At 41.2% G+C, this 24,864-nt stretch overlaps 1 protein-coding gene across 1 annotated transcript in view; it reads left to right on the plus strand.

Annotated features, from left to right (window-relative positions):
* Window positions 1-22,894, plus strand: part of LOC311145539 (proton-coupled folate transporter) — a 49,594-nt gene extending 26,700 nt beyond the window's left edge. The window contains exon 8 of the mRNA XM_084181808.1: window positions 22,419-22,894. Within this exon, the coding sequence (XP_084037934.1) occupies window positions 22,419-22,470 (52 nt within the window). The 3' untranslated portion in view covers window positions 22,471-22,894. The remainder of the gene's footprint in view (window positions 1-22,418) is intronic.
* Window positions 22,895-24,864: the final 1,970 nt, after the last annotated feature.

Genomic DNA, 24,864 nt, shown 5'->3' on the forward strand with positions numbered 1-24,864 from the left:
CTGAATACTTATGTAAATGTCAAACATTTATAAAAACCTGTTTTTGCTTTGTCATTATATGGGGGAAAAACTATTTAATCTATTTTAGAATAAGGCTGTAACTTAACAAAATGTGGAAAAAGTCAAGGGGTCTGAATACTTTCCGAATGCACTGTACCATCTGTATCCATTCTCATGTGAATGCTATAGGCCCATAGTCGTATCCAGTGGATATAGCCAAGGTTGTGAGCCTTGCGTCACCACTCGGAATACTATCAGATGCACTTGTCTAGGTTTACAATGCAATTATTAAGAGGCTAAGGAACAAGGAGTTAATATCTTGCAATCAATGTACTAGCATTAAATTATTGTGTTAATCTTGGCTCAGAGATGCACAGTTCGAGACCGACCGCCTTGATTCTGTCTTATGAAGCAAAATTTGAAATTATGTTTTTTACATTGGATAAAAGTAGAGACTCAGAGCTAGAAAATTGTATATCATACACTGCAGTTGAGGAACAATGGGAAAGTAATTCTGAAAGTTAATAAACTTGTAACCCCACTTTTGAGAAAATCCGCCTTGAATGTTTTGGTACACCTACTGGAGAGCTCTTCTTTGTCTACACCCATTCAGCATCGTTCACACCCTCTTAAGCCTTAGCCTCATCCATCTCTTTAAGGATTCACATGTGAGGCCATGTGGTAAACACACGCTATATCAAATAAAATCTAAAAGTTGATTTGTCACATGCACAGGATACAGAAGGTGTAAACGGTACAGTGAAGTGGTTACTTGCATAGAACTCTGCACCCTCTGCTGCAACTTGCCCATGCCCCCCCCGCTTCTCCTTCACACAAATTCAGACAGCTGATGTTTTGAAAGCGCTGCAAAATCTGGACCCCTACAAATCAGCTGGGCTAGACAATCTGGACCCTTTCTTTCTAAAACTAGCCGCCGAAATTGTCGCAACCCCTATTACTAGTCTGTTCAACCTCTCTTTCATAACGTCTGAGATCCCCAGAGATTGGAAAGCTGCCGCGGTCATCCCCCTCTTCAAAGGGGGTGACACTCTAGATCCAAACTGCTACAGACCTATATCCATCCTGCCCTGCCTTTCGAAAGTATTCGAAAGCCAAGTTAACAAACAGATCACCGACCATTTCGAATACCACCGTACCTTCTCCGCTATGCAATCCGGTTTCCGAGCTGGTCACGGGTGCACTTCAGCCACGCTCAAGGTCCTAAACGATATTATAACCGCGATTGATAATAGACAGTACTGTGCAGCCGTCTTCATCGACCTGGCCAAGGCTTTCGACTCTGTCAACCACCGCATTCTTATTGGCAGACTAAATAGCCTTGGTTTCTCAAATGATTGCCTCGCCTGGTTCACCAACTACTTCTCAGATAGAGTTCAGTGTGTCAAATCGGAGGGCCTGTTGTCTGGACCTATGGCAGTCTCTATGGGGGTGCCACAGGGTTCAATTCTTGGGCCGACACTTTTCTCCGTGTATATCAATGATGTCGCTCTTGCTGCTGGTGACTCTCAGATCCACCTCTACGCAGACGACACCATTTTGTATACATCTGGCCCTTCATTGGACACTGTGTTAACAAACCTCCAAACGAGCTTCAATGCCATACAACAATCCTTCAGTAGCCTCCAACTGCTCTTAAACATTAGTAAAACTAAATGCATGCTTTTCAATCGAACGCTGCTGGCACCCGCCCACCCGACTAGAATCACCACTCTCGACGGGTCTGACCTAGAGTATGTGGACAACTACAAATACCTAGGTGTCTGGTTAGACTGTAAACTCAACTTCCAGACTCACATAAAGAATCTCCAATCCAAAGTTAAATCTAGAATCGGCTTCCTATTTCGCAACAAAGCCTCCTTCACTCATGCTGCCAAACATGCCCTCGTAAAACTGACTATCCTACCGATCCTTGACTTCGGCGATGTCATTTACAAAATAGCCTCCAACACTCTACTCAGCAAATTGGATGTAGTCTATCACAGTGCCATCCGTTTTGTCTCCAAAGCCCCATACACTACCCACCACTGTGACCTGTACGCTCTTGTTGGCTGGTCCTCACTACATGTTCGTCGTCAAACCCACTGGCTCCAGGCCATCTATAAATCACTGCTAGGCAAATCCCCGCCTTATCTTAGCTCATTGGTCACCATAGCAGCACCCACCCGTAGTCTGCGCTCCAGCAGGTATATCTCACTGGTCATTCCCAAAGCCAACACCTCCTTTGGCCGCCATTCCTTCCAGTTCTCTGCTGCCAATGACTGGAACGAATTGCAAAAATCTCTGAAGCTGGAGACTCTTATCTCCCTCAATAACTTTAAGCATCAGTTGTCAGAGCACCTTACCGATCACTGCACCTGTACACAGCCCATCTGAAATTAGCCCACCCAACTACCTCATCCCTATATTGTTATTTATTTTGCTCTTTTGCACCCCAGTATCTCTATTTGCACATAATCTCTTGCACATCTAGCATTCCAGTGTTAATACTATTGTAATTATTCTGCACTATAGCCTATTTATTGCCTTACCTCCATAACTTGCTACATTTGCACACACTGTATATATATTTTCTGTTGTATTTTTGACTATGTTTTTTACCCCATATGTAACTCTGTGTTGTTTTTATTGCACTGCTTTGCTTTATCTTGGCCAGGTCGCAGTTGTAAATGAGAACCTGTTCTCAACTGGCTTACCTGGTTAAATAAAGGTGAAAAAAAAAAAATGAAGAAAAAAAAGAAGCAATATCAAAAACAGAGTGTCCAGATACAAATATTTTATCAATATTTTATCATTATTAGATAACGCTTACCCGACACACTAAATTGATGGGTCATGTGAAGGAAATGCTATAACCACCCCCCAGCCACATCTAGCAAAGTGGATAGGTCACTATTGTCTAGACATGTACACATGTTCATGAAATAAAATAGATGGCCGTAATCACCCCCAGACACACCTGGCTAATTTGATGGGTCATGTAATAATCCGGCCGAAGGGAGTCTTTTGTTTAGACATGTAGCTAGCTAGGTAGCTGTGATGAACCGGCATAATCCCAACTCGTACTACTACCAATACAAACATTGTCATAGCTGTAGTATGAATCTGCAGGTAGCTAAAGCTAACAAACTAGGTTCAATGTTAGCTAGAAAAAAGTATTTGATCCCCTGCTGATTTTGTACATTTGCCCACTGACAAAGAAATGATCAGTCTATAATTTAGTAGGTTTATTTGAACAGTGAGAGACAGAATAACAACAGGTGTCTTTTATACAGGTAACGAGCTGAGATTAGGAGCACACTCTTAAAGGGAGTGCTCCTAATCTCAGCTTGTTACCTGTATAAAAGACACCTGTCCACAGAAGCGATCAATCAATCAGATTCCAAACTCTCCACCATGGCCAAGACCAAAGAGCTCTCCTAGGATGTCAGGGACAAGATTGTAGACCTACACAAGGCTGGAATAGCCTACAAGACCATCGCCAAGCAACTTGGTGAGAAGGTGACAACAGTTGGTGCGATTATTCGCAAATGGAAGAAACACACAAGAACTGTCAATCTCCCTCGGCCTGGGGCTCCATGCAAGATCTCACCACGTGGAGTTGCAATGATCATGAGAACGGTGAGGAATCAGCCCAGAACTACACGGGAGGATCTTGTCAATGATCTCAAGGCAGCTGGGACCATAGTCACCAAGAAAACAATTGGTAACACACTACGCCGGGAAGGACTGAAATCCTGCAGCGCCCGCAAGGTCCCCCTGCTCAAGAAAGCACATATATAGGCCCGTCTGAAGTTTGCCAATGAACATCTGAATGATTCAGAGGAGAACTGGGTGAAAGTGTTGTGGTCAGATGAGACCAAAATGGAGCTCTTTGGCATCAACTCAACTCGCCGTGTTTGGAGGAGGAGGAATGCTGCCTATGACCCCAAGAACACCATCCCCACTGTCAAACATGGAGGTGGAAACATTATGCTTTGGGGGTGTTTTTCTGCAAGGGGACATGACAACTTCACCGCATCAAAGGGACGATGGACGGGGCCATGTACCGTCAAATCTTGGGTGAGAACCTCCTTCCCTCAGCCAGGGCAAAAATGGGTCGTGGATGGGTATTCCAGCATGACAATGACCCAAAGCACACGGCCAAGGCAACACAGGAGTGGCTCAAGAAGAAGCACATTAAGGTCCTGGAGTGGCCTAGCCAGTCTCCAGACCTTAATCCCATAGAAAATCTGTGGAGGAAGCTGAAGGTTTGAGTTGCCAAACGTCAGCCTCGAAACCTTAATGACTTGGAGAAGATCTGCAAAGAGGAGTGGGACAAAATCCCTCCTGAGATGTGTGCAAACCTGGTGGCCAACTACAAGAAACGTCTGACCTCTGTGATTGCCAACAAGGGTTTTGCCACCATGTAGTAAGTCATGTTTTGCAGAGGGGTCAAATACTTATTTCCCTCATTAAAATGCAAATCAATTTATAATATTTTTGACATTTTGTTGTTATTCTATCTCTCACTATTCAAATAAACCTACCCTTAAAATTATAGACTGATCCTTTCTTTGTCAGTGGGCAAACGTAGAAAATCAGCAGGGGACCAAATACTTTTTTCTCTCACTGTATAAATAGCAATGCAAATATTTTTTTTTGTGAATAATATTACTACACAGATCATACACGTAACGTTCCTAGCGAGCCAGGAAGCTAACGTTTGCTAGCTAACTAACAGTATGCTTTAACTTGCAAAAAAAATTACTTTCTGACAAAATTAGAAACGTATATCTGAAAATGTAGCTAGACTCTTACCCGTTTACATGGATGAACGCGTCACGGCAGACTGGAACCATTGAACTCCGTTTTGTTTGTAGCTACAGTTGAAGTCGGAAGTTTACATACACTTAGGTTGGAGTCATTAACTCGTTTTTCAAATACTCCACAAATTTCTTGTTAACAAACTATAGTTTTGGCAAGTCGGTTAGGACATCTACTTTGTGCATGACACAAGTAATGTTTCCAACAATTGTTTACAGACAGATTATTTCACTTATAATTCACTGTATCACAATTCCAGTGGGTCAGAGGTTTACATTCACTAAGTTGACTGTGCCTTTAAACAGCTTGGAAAAGTCCATAAAATGATGTCATGGCTTTAGAAGCTTCTGATAGGCTAATTGACATCATTTGAGTCAATTGGAGGTGTACCTGTGGATGTATTTCAAGGCCTACCTTCAAACTCAGTGCCTCTTCGCTTGACATCATGGGAAAATCAAAAGAAATCAGCCAAGACCTCAGAAAAAAAACTGTAGACCTCCACAAGTTGTGGTTCATCCTTGGGAGCAATTTCCAAATGGCTGAAGGTACCACGTTCATCTGTACAAACAATAGTATGATAGTATAAACACCATGGGACCACGCAGCCGTCATACCGCTCAGGAAGGAGACGCGTTCTGTCCCCTAGAGATGAACGTACTTTGCTGCGAAAAGTGTCTGAAAGGCTGCTCAGCAAGGAAGAAGCCACTGCTCCAAAACTGCCATAGAAAAGCCAGACTACGGTTTGCAACTGCACATGGGGACAAAGATCGTGCTTTTTGGAGAAATGTCCTCTGATCTAATGAAACAAAAATATAACTGTTTGGCCATAATGAGCATCGTTATGTTTGGAGGAAAAAGGGGGCTGCTTGCAAGCCGAAGAACACCATCCCAACTGTGAAGCATGGGGGTGGAACCATCATGCTGTGGGGGTGCTTTGCTGCAGGAAGGACTGGTGCACTTCACAAAATAGATGGCATCATGAGGAAGGAAAATTATGTGGATATATTGAAGCAACATCTCAAGACATCAGTCAGGAAGTTAAAGCTTGGTCGCAAATGGGTCTACCAAATCAACAATGACCCCAAGCATGCTTCCAAAGTTGTGGCAAAATGGCTTAAGGACAACAAAGTCAAGGTATTGGAGTGGCCATCACAAATCCCTGACCTCAATCCTATAGAAAAGTTGTGGGCAGAACTGAAAAAGCGTGTGCGAGCAAGGAGGCCTACACACCTCAGTCAGTTACACCAGCTCTGTCAGAAGGAATGGGCCAAAATTCACCCAACTTATTGTGGAAGGCTACCCGAAACATTTGACCCAAGTTAAACAATTTAATGGCAATGCTACCAAATACTAATTGAGTGTATGTAAACTTCTGACCCACTGGGAATGTGATTAAATAAATCAAATCTGAAATAAATCATTCTCTCTACTATTATTCTGACATTTCACATTCTTAAAATAAAGTGGTGATCCTAACTGACCTAAGACAGGGAATTTTTACTAGGAATAAAAAACGGAGTTTAAATGTATTTGGCTAAGGTGTATGTAAACTTCAGACTTCAAATGTACATCTTGTTTGGCCAGCGTTGTGTCAAGTCACTCCGGTTCACACTCACCGTGGCATGTGCAGAAAGTAGCCAATCACTTTTTCCAACTGATCTGTCGATAGCGCCTGATAAATTCAGGGCATCAATGTTGTTGAGAAAAGTAGCAAAACTTTTGTAGTTCTCGATGGCTAACGTTATATCTTTCAAAAACGGCGTGGTAGAAAGGACTGTCAACACATACTGAACAGCTCACGTTATAGACAGAAGCATGCCACATGGCAGACCAATCCAAACTCATCTCCCGGCATGTCCAGCCTATCTATTATCTCAGCCAATCATGGCTAGCGGGAAAGTTCCTATCTTTTTCCTTGGCTAAACCAACTAGGCTCTTAATTTTTATTTATATATATATAATAATAATAATAATAATATATTTTTATTCACAATGAATGAAAGAAAACATTTCCCCTTTTTGTCCCCCTTCGACCTCCCTCCTCTCATCCCCCCCCACCCCCCAAAATGGCTCCAAACACATTTAAAAAGAAAGGGAAAGTCATTGAGTTACAAACAAAAGTATACAACAATGTTACTTCAATACAAGTAAAAATGTAATAGCCTAACAATTTCAGGTGATTAGGTGATTTTATAGACCTATATAGCAGTAATCTCAATGGGTGGGGGTGGGGCCAAGAGTACTAATCTGGAGGAAGTGTTTGGAGCTGTTCAAAATAGGATATCAGCAGGTCCCAGGTGGAATAAAATGAGTTGGTTGACCCTGGAGTGGTATATATTTTATTCTTCTAATTTTAGGAACAGCATCAGATCTTTGAGCCAAAGAGAGGCTAAGGGAAGATTGCTAGATTTCTAATCCAATAAAATCCTTCTGCGGGCTAACAGGGAGGCAAAGGCAATGGCATCCAGCTGTCTATTGGTCAGAGAAGGATTGTTGTTTGGTAGTCCAAAAATAGCAATTTCTGCACTAATCTGCAACTTTATATCAAATGCTTCTGAAAGGGTTTTAAATATAGTGGACCAATAATCTGCCAGACGGGGACCAGAACATGTGGGTCAAGTCCACCAAGGAGCTTTTACACCTGTCACATCAATATTTGGGTAGAATTTGGACAATCGGTGAAGTACCTTAAACTGTATAAGGCACAAGAGGAGTTTCCTCAGTAAGGCACTATTCCAGACTTCATCAGAGATCTCTCCACCAAGTTCCTTTTCCCACTCAGATCTGATTTTATTGAGTGACGGGTTATCAAGGGTCTCAAAGATACGGGATATGAGTCCCTTTAGTTGAAAAGGTGTTTTCAAAAGGGCATCCAGACCCAATCCGGGTGATAGAATTGGAAAGGTTGGGCTTTGAGTGCGAATAAACTGGTGGATTTGGAAATGGCTAAATAAACTTGAATGGGGTAGATTAAATTTGATAGCGAGGTCTTCGAAATTGGCAAAGGTGCCATCAATATAAAGGTCATTAAACTTAGTAAGGCCATTCCTCTGCCACAGCCTGAAAGCTGAATCCAGTTTGCCTGGAAGGAAGAGGTGATTATTACACATAGGACCTTGAATAGACAAATCCCAGAATTAAAATGTTGACGGAAATAAATCCAAATTTTAAGAGTATTGACAACAATTTGATTGGATGTGTAGTGCAAAGCTGAAAGAGGGAGATTGGAGGTGACTAAAGCTGACAAAGAGGAAGAGAAACAGGAGTTGGCTTCTGATTGACACCAGTCAGTTTCTGGGGTGCGAAGCCAGTAAACAATCTTTTGTATATTCGCTGCCATGTAATAATACATAAAGTTAGGAAGGGCTAGTCCTCTGGAGGAATGCTTTACGTAATCTTGGATTCCCACCGCCCCATAAAAAAAAAGATATTATCTTATCCACTAAAGTGAAAAAATGATTTGGTAAAAAAAGAGAGACATTGGAACAAATACAGAAATCTGGGCAATACATTCATCTTGATACAATTCACTTTACTAGTTAAAGTAAAATGGAAAATACTCCATCTCTGAAAGTCCAGTTTAAGTTTGCTCAGGGGAATAAAGTTCTCATCATGGAGGGAAGACAATGTACGGGTGATATTGATCCCTAAATATTTAAAGCCAGACTTGAACGTACGAAATGGAATAGTATCCCATGGAATTTGTAATGCTAATTAATTAATAGGAAAACATTCACTTATTGAGAAATTCAATTTATAACCCGAAAACACACCAAACCTACGCAGTAGGTCCACTACCTCAGGGATACACGCTTCAGGGTCTGAGATAGATAAAAGCAAGTAATCTGCATACAAGGAAACTTTGTTTTCCAGTCCCCATCTGTAGATACCATGTATTGAGGGTGTTGTCTTTAGCATAATAGATAGGGGTTCTATAGCCAGGGCAAATAACAGAGGGCGTGTGGCCCTTGATAATGGGAAATACTGTGAACGAAGTTTGTATGTAAGTACTGATGCCTTGGGTGATGAGTACAACAGTCGGACCCAGGAAATGAAGTTTGCACCAAAGCCACATTTTCCAAGTACAGAGAATAAATATTCCCATTCTACCCTGTGAAATGCCTTCTCCGCATCTAAAGAGATAATTACTTCAGGAACGTCCGAAGATGCAGGAGAGTGTATGACATTAAGCAGATTTTGAAAGTTCGAAAAGGATTGGCGACCCTTAATAACTCTGTCTGATCCGTTGATATGATGTCTGCCATAGTGGATTCTATTCAAGAGGCAAGCAATTTCGCTAATATTTTTACATCTGCATTTAAAAGTGAGATCGGTCTATATGAGCCTCACTCAGGTGCATCTTTGCCGGGTTTTCACAAAAGTGTGATCGACGCCTCTGTCAGGGTTTGGGGTAAAACACCCTGGTACAGGGCGTTTTCAAACATTTCAAGCAGGAGGGGGGCCAGTTTGGCAGAAAACTTATTGTAGAATTCGATTCGATTTCCCACTTTGCATTGCTGTAATTGAATTAATAATCTCCTCTAACTGCAAAGGTTGATCAATTTCCTCACTCTTCTCTGTACTAATGGTATGAGTTTCCAAATTGTCAAGAAAATCATTCATAATTGAATTGTCTTCAGGTGATTCTGATGTGTAAAGATCTGAATAAAACAATTTTAAAAAAGAAGTATTGATTTCAGTGGGACTAACTGTTAAGACACCCGAGGTGTTGTGAATTTAATGTATCAGCTGTGAGGCAGATTTGCACTTGAGTTGATGAGCTAGAAGTCGACCAGCCTTTTCTCCATGTTCGTAAACAAAACCGCATGCTTCTGCTCAGCCTTATCTGTGGATAGTAAAGTGTACTAAGTTTGAAGACTCAGCCTTTCTTTGTAAAGTTCTGGTGATGGAGAGGCGGAGTATTGTTGGTCTAATTCCAGAATTGCGTCGATCAGCTGTTGTTTAAATGTCCGTTGTTTATTGAGAAGAGAGGAATAGGAAATTATTTAGCCTCTAAGAACAACTTTTAAGTGTTTCCCAAAGTGTAGATGGAGAGATCGAATCTGTTTTATTTGTCTCAATAAAGACATACATTCTATTCGATAGAATGGTGCAGAATGAATTGTTTGAAAGTAAAGATGAGTTAAGTCTCCATGGAGGGTGATCTGTATAGTTCAATTAAAATGAGAGGTTGAGCGACAGAGGAGCATGGTCACCAATAACAATGGCAGAGAATTCTACTTTCTTAACAGAGGAGAAAAGGGCTTTATCTACGAAAAAGTAGTCTATTCTAGAATAGGAATTGTGCACATGTGAAAAAGAAAATTCTTTGTTACTGGGAAAAAGGAATCTCCATGGATCTACACATCCTGCCTGGCTCATAAATGCAGACAAAGCACTGGACATTTTTTAGGGAGATAATGATCTAGGGTTTGAACGGTCCTAGAATGGGTGGATCACACAATTCAAGTCGCCTCCAAAAATTAAATGGTGTGAGTTGAGATTGGGCAGCAAATAAATACGTTTGTTAATTAAATCAACATCATCCCAATTGGGAGCATAAACATTTACAGTTGAAGTCGGAAGTTTACATACACCTTAGCCAAATGACATCCTAGTAAGAATTCCCTTTCTTAGGTCAGTTAGGATCACCACTTTATTTTAAGAATGTGAAATGTCAGAATAATACTAGAGAGAATGATTTATTTCAGCTTTTATTTCTTTCATCACATTCCCAGTGGGTCAGAAGTTTACATACACTCAATTAGTATTTGGTAGCATTGCCTTTTAAATTGTTTAACTTGGGTCAAACGTTTCGGGTAGCCTTCCACAAGCTTCCCACACTAAGTTGGGTGAATTTTGGCCCATTCCTCCTGACAGAGCTGGTGTAACTGAGTCAGGTTTGTAGGCCTCCTTGCTCGCACACGCCTTTTCAGTTCTGCCCACACATTTTCTATAGGATTGAGGTCAGGGATTTGTGATGGCCACTCCAATACCTTGACTTTGTTGTCCTTAAGCCATTTTTCCACAACTATGGAAGTATGCTTGGGGTCATTGTCCATTTGGAAGACCCATTTGCGACCAAGCTTTAACTTCCTGACTGATGTCTTGAGATGTTGCTTCAATATATCCACATAATTTTCCTTCCTCATGATGCCATCTATTTTGTGAAGTGCACCAGTCCCTCCTGCAGCAAAGCACCCCCACAGCATGATGCTGCCACCCCCGTGCTTCACGGTTGGGATGGTGTTCTTCGGCTTGCAAGCAACCCCCTTTTTCATCCAAACATAACGATGGTCATTATGGCCAAACAGTTCTATTTTTGTTTCATCAGACCAGAGGACATTTGTCCAAAAAGTACGATCTTTGTCCCCATGTGCAGTTGCAAACCGTGGTCTGGCTTTTTTATGGCTGTTTTGGAGCAGTGGCTTCTTCCTTGCTTGATTAGAGGTAATATGTTTCCTGTAGGTCTTGACCAGGTTTGCACACACTGCAGCACAGATTTTGGCCCACTCCTCCATACAGACCTTCTCCAGATCCTTCAGGTTTCGGGGCTGTCGCTGGGCAATACGGACTTTCAGCTCCCTCCAAAGATTTTCTATTGGGTTCAGGTCTGGAGACTGGCTAGGCCACTCCAGGACCTTGAGATGCTTCTTACGGAGCCACTCCTTAGTTGCCCTGGCTGTGTGTTTCGGGTCATTTTCATGCTGGAAAACCCAGCCACGACCCATCTTCAATGCTCTTACTGACGGAAGGAGGTTGTTGGCCAAGATCTCGCGATACATGGCCCCATCCATCCTCCCCTCAATACGGTGCAGTCGTCCTGTCCCCTTTGCAGAAAAGCATCCCCAAAGAATGATGTTTCCACCTCCATGCTTCACGGTTGGGATGGTGTTATTGGGGTTGTACTCATCCTTCTTCTTCCTCCAAACACGGCGAGTGGAGTTTAGACCAAAAAGCTCTATTTTTGTCTCATCAGACCACATGACCTTCTCCCATTCCTCCTCTGGATCATCCAGATGGTCATTGGCAAACTTCAGACAGGCCTGGACATGCGCTGGCTTGAGCAGGGGGACCTTGCGTGCGCTGCAGGATTTTAATCCATGACGGCGTAGTGTGTTACTAATGGTTTTCTTTGATACTGTGGTCCCAGCTCTCTTCAGGTCATTGACCAGGTCCTGCCGTGTAGTTCTGGGCTGATCCCTCACCTTCCTCATGATCTTGCATGGAGCCCCAGACTGAGGGTGATTGACCGTCATCTTGAACTTCTTCCATTTTCTAATAATTGCGCCAACAGTTGTTGCCTTCTCACCAAGCTGCTTGCCTATTGTCCTGTAGCCCATCCCAGCCTTGTGCAGGTCTACAATTTTATCCCTGATGTCCTTACACAGCTCTCTGGTCTTGGCCATTATGGAGAGGTTGGAGTCTGTTTGATTGAGTGTGTGGACAGATGTCTTTTATACAGGTAACGAGTTCAACAGGTGCAGTTAATACAGGTAATGAGTGGAGAACAGGAGGGCTTCTTAAAGAAAAACTAACAGGTCTGTGAGAGCCGGAATTCTTACTGGTTGGTAGGTGATCAAATACTTATGTCATGCAATAAAATGCAAATTAATTATTTAAAAATCATACAATGTGATTTTCTGGATTTTTGTTTTAGATTCCGTCACTCACAGTTGAAGTGTACCTATGATAAAAATGACAGACCTCTACATGCTTTGTAAGTAGGAAAACCTGCAAAATCGGCAGTGTATCAAATACTTGTTCTCCCCACTGTAGATACTTTTGTACCTGTTTCCTCCACAATCTTCACAAGGTCCTTTGCTGTTGTTCTGGGATTGATTTGCACTTTTCGCAGCAAAGTACGTTCATCACTAGGAGACAGAATGCGTCTCCTACCTGAGCGGTATGACGGCTGTGTGGTCCCATGGTGTTTATACTTGCGTACTATTGTTTGTACAGATGAACGTGGTACCTTTAGGCATTTGGAAATTGCTCCGAAGGATGAACCAGACTTGTGGAGGTCTACAATTTTTTTTCTGAGGTCTTGGCTGATTTCTTTTGATTTTCCCATGATGTCAAGCGAAGAGGCACTGAGTTTGAAGGTAGGCCTTGAAATACATCCAAAGGTACACCACCAATTGACTCAAATGATGTCAATTAGCCTATCAGAAGCTCCTAAAGCCATGACATCATTTTCTGGACCTTTCCAAGCTGCTTAAAGGCACCGTCAACTTAGTGTATGTAAACTTCTGACCCACAATTGTGATACAGTGAATTATAAGTGAAATAATCTGTCTGTAAACAATTGTTGGAAAAATTACTTGTGTCATGCACAAAATAACCGATTTGACAAAACCATAGTTTGTTAACAAGAAATTTGTGCAGTGTTTGAAAAACGAGTTTTAATGACTCCAATCTAAGTGTATGTAACCATCCGACTTCAACTGTACAAGCAAACAGAGGTGTGAAAGAGCGAACCAGATACCATAACAAAACGCCCCTGTGGATCCGAGATTCTGTCAGCAGCCGTAAATTGTACTTTCTTATGAATGTATTCTGTTCCCCTTGCCGTAGCATTGAATTTTGAATGGAATATTTGTCCTACCCAAGCTTTACAGAGTCTACCATGATCTGCTGTACACAGATGTGTTTCTTGTAAGAATGCTATATCGTTTTTTTAATTCTTAAGATTAGCAAAAACTCTAGCCCGTTTAACCAGGCCATTCATTACCTTGACGTTCCAGCTTGTAAACCTAATAGCTGACCCCCGAACTCCCACCCCAATATCTGAATTGTCAGTCATTAAAAGTTGAGATTACTAAATTAAGACTGGAATAGAGATGAAAAGCCTGTATAAGACCACCAATCATATCTTGTGACAAAAGAAAAAGCATGTACCAAATAGTTAGGCAAAATACTGTTGAAGTTGAATGTGAGGGCTCCCAATTATTAACATAATTATTTAGTTTAAACTCAAATATTAACAGTGTCACTCAATAGTTGATCAGTTACATCCTCCATTGGCTTTAACAACCGCAAATAGCCAAATAAAATGCTTCTGTTGGTCAAGACTTTGGCCCATGGGTTGTGTTAGGGGCGCACTTCACGCCACGCTTCCGCAGCCGCACCGCGCAATTGTGTCCACAACCACAGGGAGTAAAATATGATACTCATGCGCAGCGCAACCACAAAGACTACAGCAGGGAACGCAACCCACAAACACGAAGGCCAAAATATTCCAACGTCAGTGAATCTCGGTAGAGGCGAAAGCTAAATATATCCAAACACCCACTCAATCAGACAAAGGCATTACAGTCACATGAAAGCAAATGCAAACAAGAAATTAACCAGAGTCAAACCCTGAGATTGTAGCATTAGTAAATAGTCTTTAGAGAGGTAACGTTAAATGACTAGCTAATGCCTACTTAGTTCAAACAAAAACATAACAAACCCATGTTGGATATTTAACGTGTTACTAGTGCCAGCTAAGCTAGTCAGCCAGCCAATGTTACTTACATGGATACAGGTCTTCGTTCAGTCGATTCTAGATGTAGCTAGCTAGGTAGTTGTCCATATGTCAAGCTATATCTCAGCTACCTAGCTGCTAGAAATGGTGGGGAAGTGCTTAGCTAAATTCACATATTCCTCCTGCCATGGCTAGCCAGCCAGGCCGCTTCCTCTATCAACTTTACTCTATGCACCGGACATAGAATGCTTTAGCCTCTGCCAGTTTGTCAAAAATGTGTGTCTCTCCCTCGTAAAAGACACGAAGACTGGCAGGGTGTACGAGCTGAAACGTTATCCCCTTCTTGTAGAGACAGGTTTTGATGTCCTTGAATTCAGCTCTTTTATTCACGAGATTGGCTCTCAGGTCCAGGTAGAATCGTATATCTTGGCCACGGAATTTTGGTAGATGCTCCCTCGTCCAGTGAATTGCACGTTCCTTGTCTTGGTAATGATGAAAGCGGGCTATGATTGCCCTAGGCCACTCCCTTCAGTTGGGTTTGGGGTCGAGGGATCTGTGCGCTCGGTCGCATTCCGGCTTGTCAAAGACACCGTTACCCATCACTTCCACCAGCATGTCGGAGACAAATTTCACAGGGTTGACTCCAGTCTCAATTCCCTCCATGACGCCAATGATCCGGATGTTTTCCCTTCTGGTATAATTCTCCAACTAATCTACCTTGGAAAGTAGAGCTGTGTTGGCCGTTTTCATATGAGAGACAGCTGCCTCTAGCTCGGCAATCCGCTCGGTGTTGTCAGTGGAGAAACCTTCTAGTGTAGTAAGGCTTCGCCCAAACGTGTTGACTGTTTCTCAAAAGGCATCAATGGAAGTTTGGAGAGGTGACAGTGAAGTGCTGATGAGAGAAGCCATATCCTCTTTTAGGCTACTTCTTTGTTTAGCTAGCTCAGCTACAAGCGTGGTCATAGACAAGGCCTCCGACTCTGCAGCAGGGCTGGCCACGGCAGACATTTTCGGTGTTTGAGTAATTGGTTCGCCCTTCGACGATGTGTTAGTCGTAGCAATTCTCTTCGGGTTGGTTTTGCTCATGGTACCATGAAAAGTGATTAAAAGAATATGACCAACTGATACATCCACATAAAAACGAATAGTGGCGTGTAAAAAACGTTAAAATTAAAGTTTAATTGGGGACCTCTCTCAAACACGTCTTCTTACATCGCCCGACCGGAAGTCTCTCCGGCTCGTAATTTAACAATTGTATTTCTATTTATGGATGGAATACAAGTTTGTTATTAAGGCAGATGAAAGTTCACATGTTCCAGAAGGCATTTCTGCCAAAAAACGCATTTTGATAGAAAATAAATGTTTGTTCAAATGTCTCTCCTGTGAGGTAGTGACATGCGACATACGCCTAGTTTCCTGAAAGAGTCACATATGCTATGTGTATTGTGAATAACATTTACCATTAGACATTTCACCAATTAATAATTCAAGGAATATTACTCAGAAATGTGAGGACTACTGTATCCATTTAAAAGTAATCCGATTTATTACAGTTACGCAATAAGAATGCAATTAGGAAATGGTACATACTAGAAATGTTCACGATATAAAGAATACAAAATATCCTAAGTCTTAACAGCATAGAAACTCACCACTATGACTTACAAATGTACATCAGGAGATCGGTTTACCAATGAAATTTAAGCCCAGCTTTTATTCTTCCAAGAGCGCCAACTCCCAGTATCTCCTATCGTCTAATTAACATCACTTTGCATGGCCCAAAAAGTTAAAACAAAGGCATGAAAACAACACACAAATACTTGGATCTAATCATCACAACTCTTATCTAAATTATACGGGCACACCCCTGTGTCGCTCCTCTTTGAACTATCCGCCGTCCGACGAACAGAATAACACAGTTTCTCTGTAACAATAAATCCATACCACTTACAGTACAATGAAACATATAAAAATGCATAGCTCTTTATGAACTCTTGAAACAATCCAAACATGACAATTTAATTCACCAAGTAACATTCATTTAGTCGATTCAAGTTTCATCAGTCTTCACACCTCTCCTGGCTTCAGTGACCCTAGGACTTCTGTGGGAATGTCTCCTCCTTGAGATTACCACAGATAAGGTGTTTGACCTCTGTGATAGCCCACAGATGGTAGGCCATCCAAACAATGCCATAAATCGTGATTGTGTCATCACGCTGGCCCCTGGCGCCAGCAAGGCGCTAGACGCGTCTTCATCACTGGCCTTCATCATCGTTCACATTTATTCACTCTCTCTATTTTCAACTACACTAGCCTACCCGCACAGCCTATCCGGACTGTATCTGCGAGCCGATGACAAGAGCATACGTGCCAAGACCAGAGTAGGCACACTTGCTATTTAACGCAACAGTTTTTGTGACAAAACGGTAGAGTTGAAAATGCGATGGAAACACATTGAACTTTATATTTTATTCGGTACATGAAAATTTAAGCGAAAAATTACATTTTTATGTCATCACGCACTGATTTCTATCTGCAACAAGTCTGTTTGGTGGAATCACACCACTGGTGGGAGAATTCACATATTTTGAATATACACATGAAAACCTGTCGCCAATTGGATGGAAACCTAGCTACATTCTCATAATATTGTGTTCTGTTCAATGACATGTTTAATAGTGTGTTGATAATTCCTGGAGTTTCCGCTGTGTGTGACAATTGAAAGGAAATCACTTTAACTGTATATACACTGAGTGTACAAAACATTAACATGAACACCTGCTCTTTCCATGACATAGATTGACCAGGTGAATCAAGGTGAAAGCTATGATCCCTTATTGATTTTACTTGTTAAATCCACTTCAAATCAGTGTAGATGAAGGGGAGAAGACAGGTTAAAGAAGGATTTTAAAGCCTTGAGACAATTGAGACATGGATTGTGTATTGGTGCCATTCAGAGGGTGAGTGGGCAAGACAAAATATTTAAGTGCCTTTGATTGGTGTGTGGTAGTAGGTGCCAGGTGCACTGGTTTGAGTGTGTCAAGAACTGCAACGCTGCTGGGTTTTTCACGCTCAACAGTTTGCCGTGTATATCAAGGATGGTCCACTGCCCAAAGGACATCCAGCCAACTTAACACAACTGTGGGAAGCATTGAACACCAGCATCCCTGTGGAATGCTTTCGACTCCTTGTAGAGTCTATGCCCCGATGAATTGAGGCTGTTCTGAGGGCAAAAGGGGCAACTCAATATTAGGAAGGTGTTCCTGTTTTGTATACTCAAAGTTGCCCATCCCTGGTCTAGAGGGTGTATTGAATGTGTTAACTTCATGCAGGAGAGAGGCAGCCATGACGATACCCATGGACAGACGGACAGGCAGAGAGGGAGAAAGGCCACGAACAAGTAAGATAGTGAGAAGTGCCTCTCCAAGTTCATAGAGTTCACAGACTAATGATCTGTCATAGTGTGAATCATTCTGAATTATCATACTGTATATGATCTCTGATTAAATGATAGCAGCTTAAGTCTAGAGGGTGTATTGCATGTGTTAATTTCATGCAGGAGAGAGGCAGCCATTATATTTTATTTTTGATAATTTTGTATTATACTTTGAAAATATTCCATTAAGTTTCAAACCATACAGTATGTAGAGCAGCAGTAGTAACAACCTGACATAGGGGAAGTGAGAAAAATACTAGGAAATGAATCATACAACATCAGAGAAAGAGTACAAAGTGATTGTTCAATTGAATATATCCACATTAACAGTCACACTGGTATTCAGTACGGTATTAATGGCCATGGCCCTAAGACAGATTGGACTGTACCAGAGTAAGTGCCCCTCTGCAAGGCCCCCCTTAGACATGTACATTTGCCCATTTGCAAGTTAATATTTGTCTGTATCCTATTCTAAAAAGTCACTTGAAATGTTTTTCAAAATATACTTTTATTTTTGTTCACAAGAACTTTGTTCATACCCCTTGACTTACTCCACATTTTGTTGTGTTACAGCCTGAATTCAAAATGGTTGAAAAATGTTGTCTCAACCGTCTACACACAATAACCCATAATGACATAGTGAAAACATGTTTTTCAGAAATTCTTGCTAATTTATTGAAAATGAAATTTACATAAGTATTTACAACCCTGAGTTAATACATGTTAGAATCACCTTTGGCAGCGATTACAGCTGTGAGTCTTTCTGGGTAAGTCTCTAAGAGCTTTGCACACCTGGATTGTACAATATCTTTTTATTTTTTATTTAAGCTCTGTTAAGTTGGTTGTTGATCATTGCTGGACAGCCATTTTTAAGTCTTGCCATAGATCTTTAAGCCGATTTAAGTCAAAACTGTAACTAGGCCACTCAGGAACATTCAATGTCGTTTTGGTAAGCAACTCCAGTGTATTTTTGGCCTTGTGTTTTAGGTTATTGTCCTGCTGAAAGGTGAATTTGTCTCCCAGTGTCTGTTGAAAAGCAGACCGAACCAGGTTTTGCTCTAGGATTTTGCCTGTGCTTAGCTCTATTCCGTTTCTTTTTATCCTAAAAACTCCCTAGTCCTTCCCGATGACAAGCATATCCAAAACATGATGTAGCCACCACCATGCTTGGAAATATGAAGAGTGGTACTCAGTGATGTGTTGTGTTGGATTTGCCCCAAACATAACGCTTTGTATTCAGGACATAAAGTTAATTTCTTTGCCACATTTTTCGCAATATTACTATAGTGCCTTATTGCAAACAGGGCACTATAGTTTTTACACTGCTGCTACTCGCTGTTTATTATCTATGCATAGTCACTTTACCCCTACCTACATGTACAAATGACCTCGACTAACCTGTACCCCACACATTGACTCGGTACCGGTACTCCCTGTATATAGCCTCATTGTTATTTTATTGTGTTACTTTGTTATTTTTTTACTTTAGTTTATTTAGTAAATATTTTCTTAACTCTATTTTCTTAAAACTGCATTGTTGGTTAAGGGCGTGTAAGTAAGCATTTCACTGTAAGGTCTACACCTGTTGTATTAAGCGCATGTGATTTGATTTGAAAATCCCTGAGCGGTTTCCTTCCACTCCGGCAACTAAGGAAGGGTGTCTGTATCTTTGTAGTGACTGGGTGTATCAATATCAAGTGCAATTAATAACTTCACCATACTCAAAGGGATATTCAATGTTTGCTTTTTTTAGTTTTTACCAATCTACCAATAGGTGCCACTCCCTGGTCTTTGTGGTTAAATCTGTGTTTGAAATTCACTGCTCGACTGAGGGACCTTACAGATAATTGTATGTGTGAGGTACAGATATGAGGTAGTCATTCAAAAATCATGTTAAACACTATTATTGCACACAGAGTGATTCCAAGCAACTTATTTTGTGACTTATTAAGCACATTTTTACTCTTGAACTTATTTTGGGCTTGCCATAACAAAGGAGTTGAATACTTTCGAGACATTTCAGATTTCCATTTTTAATAAAACATTAAAATGTTCTAAAAACATAATTCCGCTTTGACATTATGGGGTATTGTGTGTAGGCCAGATACAGTATATTGTAAAGACGACAGTGTTGTAATGCACCTGCAAAAAAAGTCCAGGATATTGCAAAGTCAAAGTCAAAAGTACAACCAAGAACTCCAAGCCAAACCGGTAATTCGACTGGTGATGATAAACATGACACTTCCAATTGTCTCACTGTCAATGACAAGGATGGGTATATTGCATAATCTCACTGGACATTCCTTCATCAGCACCAACTAGACTGTCTGCAGGGCTCAGACTCAGAGAGCATTGTAGCGTGCCGACACATCCGCCACAATTATAATTTTTTTATTTCCCAAAATTACAGGTTTAATTTGGCCTCAGCTGCGCTCATGTTATTACAGTGAAGGAACGACAACAGAGAGAAGGCTGTTTGGATTAGTTGTGGCTGCGGCACCCTAATGCTTTCCTGTTCCGCATGTACACTCTCTCATTAAGACTGAAATGAAGGCACATCGTTGGGGCCTGTCACAAAGAAATGAGCCCGCAAGCAAACAATAAACGCAAGCAGTCACTGGCGTATACACATCTGACAGCAGCAAGTAGTTATCAATTCAGTCACCCGCGCCAACCTTGGCTCCGACAACAAGCAAATAGTTTATTTGGCCGACACTTTTCTAAATTTGATTTCATCCAGGTGATGCTCTTTGCATGAGTAGGTGTGTAATGGTCAAGTGTCATACACACTGTGATATCAACTAGTCTAGTAGTTTTACTACACTCATTGTTTGCTAAAATATACATGCTTAGAATGAGAATATGGCTGTTACATTTAATCTTATACAATATGAAGCATTTCAAGGTCCTGGAGTGGCCTAGCCAGTCTCCAGATCTCAACCCCATAGAAAATCTTTGGAGGGAGTTGAAAGTCCGTGTTGCCCAGCGACAGCCCCAAAACATCACTGCTCTAGAGGAGATCTGCATGGAGGAATGGGCCAAAATACCAGCAACAGTGTGTGAAAACCTTGTGAAGACTTACAGAAAACGTTTGACCTGTGTCATTGCCAACAAAGGGTATATAACAAAGTATTGAGAAACTTTTGTTATTGACCAAATACTTATTTTCCACCATAATTTGCAAATAAATTCATAAAAAATCCTACAATGTGATTTTCTGGAATTTATTTCCTCAATTTGTCTGTCATAGTTGACGTGTACCTATGATGAAAATTACAGGCCTCTCTCATCTTTTTAAGTGGGAGAACTTGCACAATTGGTGGCTGACTAAATACTTTTTTTCCCCACTGTGTGTGTGTATATATATATATATATATATATATATATATATATAGTAATATGAGAGCTGTGTGTAAAACATTTACATTTGCATTTTAGTCATTTAGCAGATGCTCTTATCCAGAGCGGCTTACAGTTAGTGCATTCATCTTAAGATAGCTCGGTGAGACAACCACATATCAGAGCCAAATATACAGGATACGAACGTTCCATTCCAGCTAAAAAATGGATATATAGTTCATAGATTTTAAATTCACATCTAAAATCTATGAATTAAATATTTGAGAACAGTCATATTTTACACACAAATTTAGGTACCCATAAGTAATATTTTCTGATGAAAACACACAAATGTGAAACAGTTTAAACTCATCAAATGTAGCCTACTAGCTACAGTGTTATAATATTCTGTTTATGGTAGACATCATACATAACATAATGCTGATATGATATTCCGGGAACTTTCAATAAATTCCATGGTTTTCCCAAAATCCCAGTTGGAGGATTCCTGGAATAGGGAGGGAATAAGCAGGAAATCCGGAATCCTCCAACCAGGATTTCTGGAAAACCAGGGAATTTATTGAATGTTCCCGGAATTTTGCAACCCTATCCCTGACTCTATCTCAAACCCACTTGGAAGACCAAACGTTGATGTAATGTTTCCAGTAGGATAGTGTAATGATGGCTTGGAACAACTCTAGCAATGCATTATGGTCGATACAACACTGGGTCCCACCTGATGACAGTAGTCTTTAGATGACTTTATCTATAATAGATTACAGTATTAGAAAGTGTTTATCTATGGACAGCTCCCTATTGATATATCCTTTAATCATTCATATACAGTAACCTTATGTCCCACATTTATATCCATAAAACCCCCATTTGATGAAATTCTGTATGGGATATGACATTCAGAGGGCTAGGTTGGGAGAATAGGGAGATCCCTCAGGAGAAATTAAAACTGAAGTGTTTCATTGGTGGATAATTTGATGTGACGAATAGGAGGTCAGTTTCTCCAGTAAACAATCTTCTCTCTCTCTCTCTCTCTCTCTCTCTCTCTCTCTCTCTCTCTCTCTCTCTCTCTCTCTCTCTCTCTCTCTCTCTCTCTCTCTCTCTCTCTCTCTCTCTCTCTCTCTCTCTCTCTCTCTCTCTCTCTCTCTCTCTCTCTCTCTCTCTCTCTCTCTCTCTCTCTCTCTCTCTCTCTCTCTCTCTCTCTCTCTCTCTCTCTCTCTCTCTCTCTCTCTCTCTCTCTCTCTCTCTCTCTCTCTCTCTCTCTCTCTCTCTCTCTCTCTCTCTCTCTCTCTCTCTCTCTCTCTCTCTCTCTCTCTCACCTCTCTCTCCAAACAGGTGGATCAGTGAGATGCCAGCCACACAACCTCACCTGGTCATACAGGACTAAATCCAGTCCTGTAGTACACCTAGGATATGTCTCAAATGGCACCCTATTCCCTATATAGTGCACAATATACAGTAGATCAGGGCTATTCAACTCTTACCCTACGAGGTCTGGAGTTTTCTGTTCTACCTGATCATTAATTGCACCCACCTGATGTCCGAGGTCTAAATCAGTCCCTGATCAGAGGGGAACAACGACAATATGCAGTGGAATTGGCTTCGAGGTCCAGAGTTGAGTTTGAGGACAGTAGATCGTACATTATATAGGATATATATATATATTTTAAAATATATTTATTTCCAATAAATGAACTGTGAAAATGGGACAACCCCGCTGCGTTTGAGTAACCAATAATGCCATTTCCTGCTAGGCATGTTTTTAAGTTATTCTTATCACAGAGAATAACTTGCTTTTATAAATAAAATAGCATTATCATAATAAAACATATGCCGCTTGAGAGAAAGACAAACACCTTAGATCTCCTTTGTATCACTATGCATTCCATTATCATTTTAATTTGTCCACTATATAGGAGACATGGGAAAGGGAAAATATGGAGAGAGAAATTCAAAGACAGAGAGGGGGAGAGGGAAAGAGGGAAATGAGAGGAGAGAGAGACAAAGAAAGACAGAGTGGGGAGATGAGAGATTATTGAAGTTGTTTTACAGAATGGAGAGTTGTGATTGAGCTGATAAAGGAAGTAATAATAACCGTTAATAAAATTAGAATAGTAAAAGGTCAGACTCCTTATCTGGAGAAGGTCATTGAGAAAAGCTGTATTAAACCTCTAGTCTCACTGATGAGCCTCTATTGACACACACACACACACACACACACAGGCTCTCATACTGATGCACCACAATTAGAGCTGAGAGCAAGCATTCTGCAGCTTTTTTCCCTTTTACAGAGACAAATATCATCCTCCAATTAAGGAGATCTATTTTAAAAACAGCATTCCTCCTATCCAACTGACTTCTGTAACATAGCTCCAGTACACCCTTTACCTTAGATGGTCTACAGTACCGAGCAGAGTGCTTTTTGTTTGTCTGATGTTGTTGTTTCAAGTTTTATTGTCCAGTACACAGCTACAGTGAAATGTCTTTCTTGCAAGCTATTTCCCAACAATGCAGTAATCAATATCAGTAGTAAAAATATTATACTTAAGGGGGTGTGGTATATGGCCAATATACCACGGCTAAAGGCTGTTTTTAAGCACGAGGTAACATGCAGTGCCCGGATACAGCCATTGGCTGTGGTATATTGGCCATATACCACAAACCCCCGCGGTGCCTAATTGCTATTATAAACTGGTTACCAACGTAATGAAAACAGTAAAAAAATATAAATAATGTCATACCCCCAGCCAATCAGCATTCAGGACTCAAACCACCCAGTTTATAATATAAATAAGTAAAGTAGAACAAAAACACACTGTGTTGGAGTGTCAGTTTAAGTGTGTATGAGTGAGTGTGTATAATCCTGTGAGTGTGCATAGAGTCAGTGCAAAAATCAAAATTACATAAAAGGGTCAATGCAGATAGTCCGTGTAGCCATTTTGTTAGCTATTTAGCAATCTTATGGCTTGGGGATAGAAGCTGTTCAGGAGCCTGTTGGTGTCAGACTTGGTGCTCCGGTACCGCCCACCATGCGGAAGCAGAGAGAACAGTCTATGGCTTGTGTGGCTGGAGTCTTTAACAATATTCTGGGCCTTCCTTTCACACTGCCTGATACAGAGGTCCTCGATGGCAGGGAGCTTGGCCCCAGTGAAGTACTGAACTGACCGCACCACCCTTTGTTGCTCCATGCAATCAAGGACGGTGCAGTTGCCATACCAAGCACTGATGCAGCCAGTCAAAATGTTCTCAATGGTGCAGCTGTAGAACGTTTTGATGATTTGAGGGCCCATGCCAAATCTTTTCAACCTCCTGAGGGGGTCCCAACTGTATGAGTGTGTGTGGACCATTTTAAGTCCTTACCCATTGGGCACACATTGGTTGAATCAATGTTGTTTCCATGTCCTTTCATTGAAATTACGTTGAACCAACGTGGAATAGACGTTGAATTGACGTCTGTGCCCAGTGGGTAGTGATTTGGACACCGAGGAACTTGAAGCTCTCGACCTGCTCCACTTCGGCCCCGTCGATGTGTTGTCTCTTTATAGCTGTGGTATGACAATGTTTTCATTTCCTGTCACATGCCTTCTAGAACAGGGAGCCCTTTCCTTTCATCTCTTGAGAAACTATTTCAAAATCAACTGCAGTATCATGTACATATTGAATTACTAAAGGGATTTTGTTGCTAATGCTACAGATGAACTATGCATTTTAACGTCATTTTGCAGCTGTATCCCTGCACTTGTTTTATTGACAATATAAGTAGATAAATAGCATATTGTGC

Source organism: Coregonus lavaretus, assembly GCF_964263955.1.
Source record: "Coregonus lavaretus genome assembly, chromosome: 18".
NCBI classification, from domain to species: Eukaryota; Metazoa; Chordata; class Actinopteri; order Salmoniformes; family Salmonidae; genus Coregonus; species Coregonus lavaretus.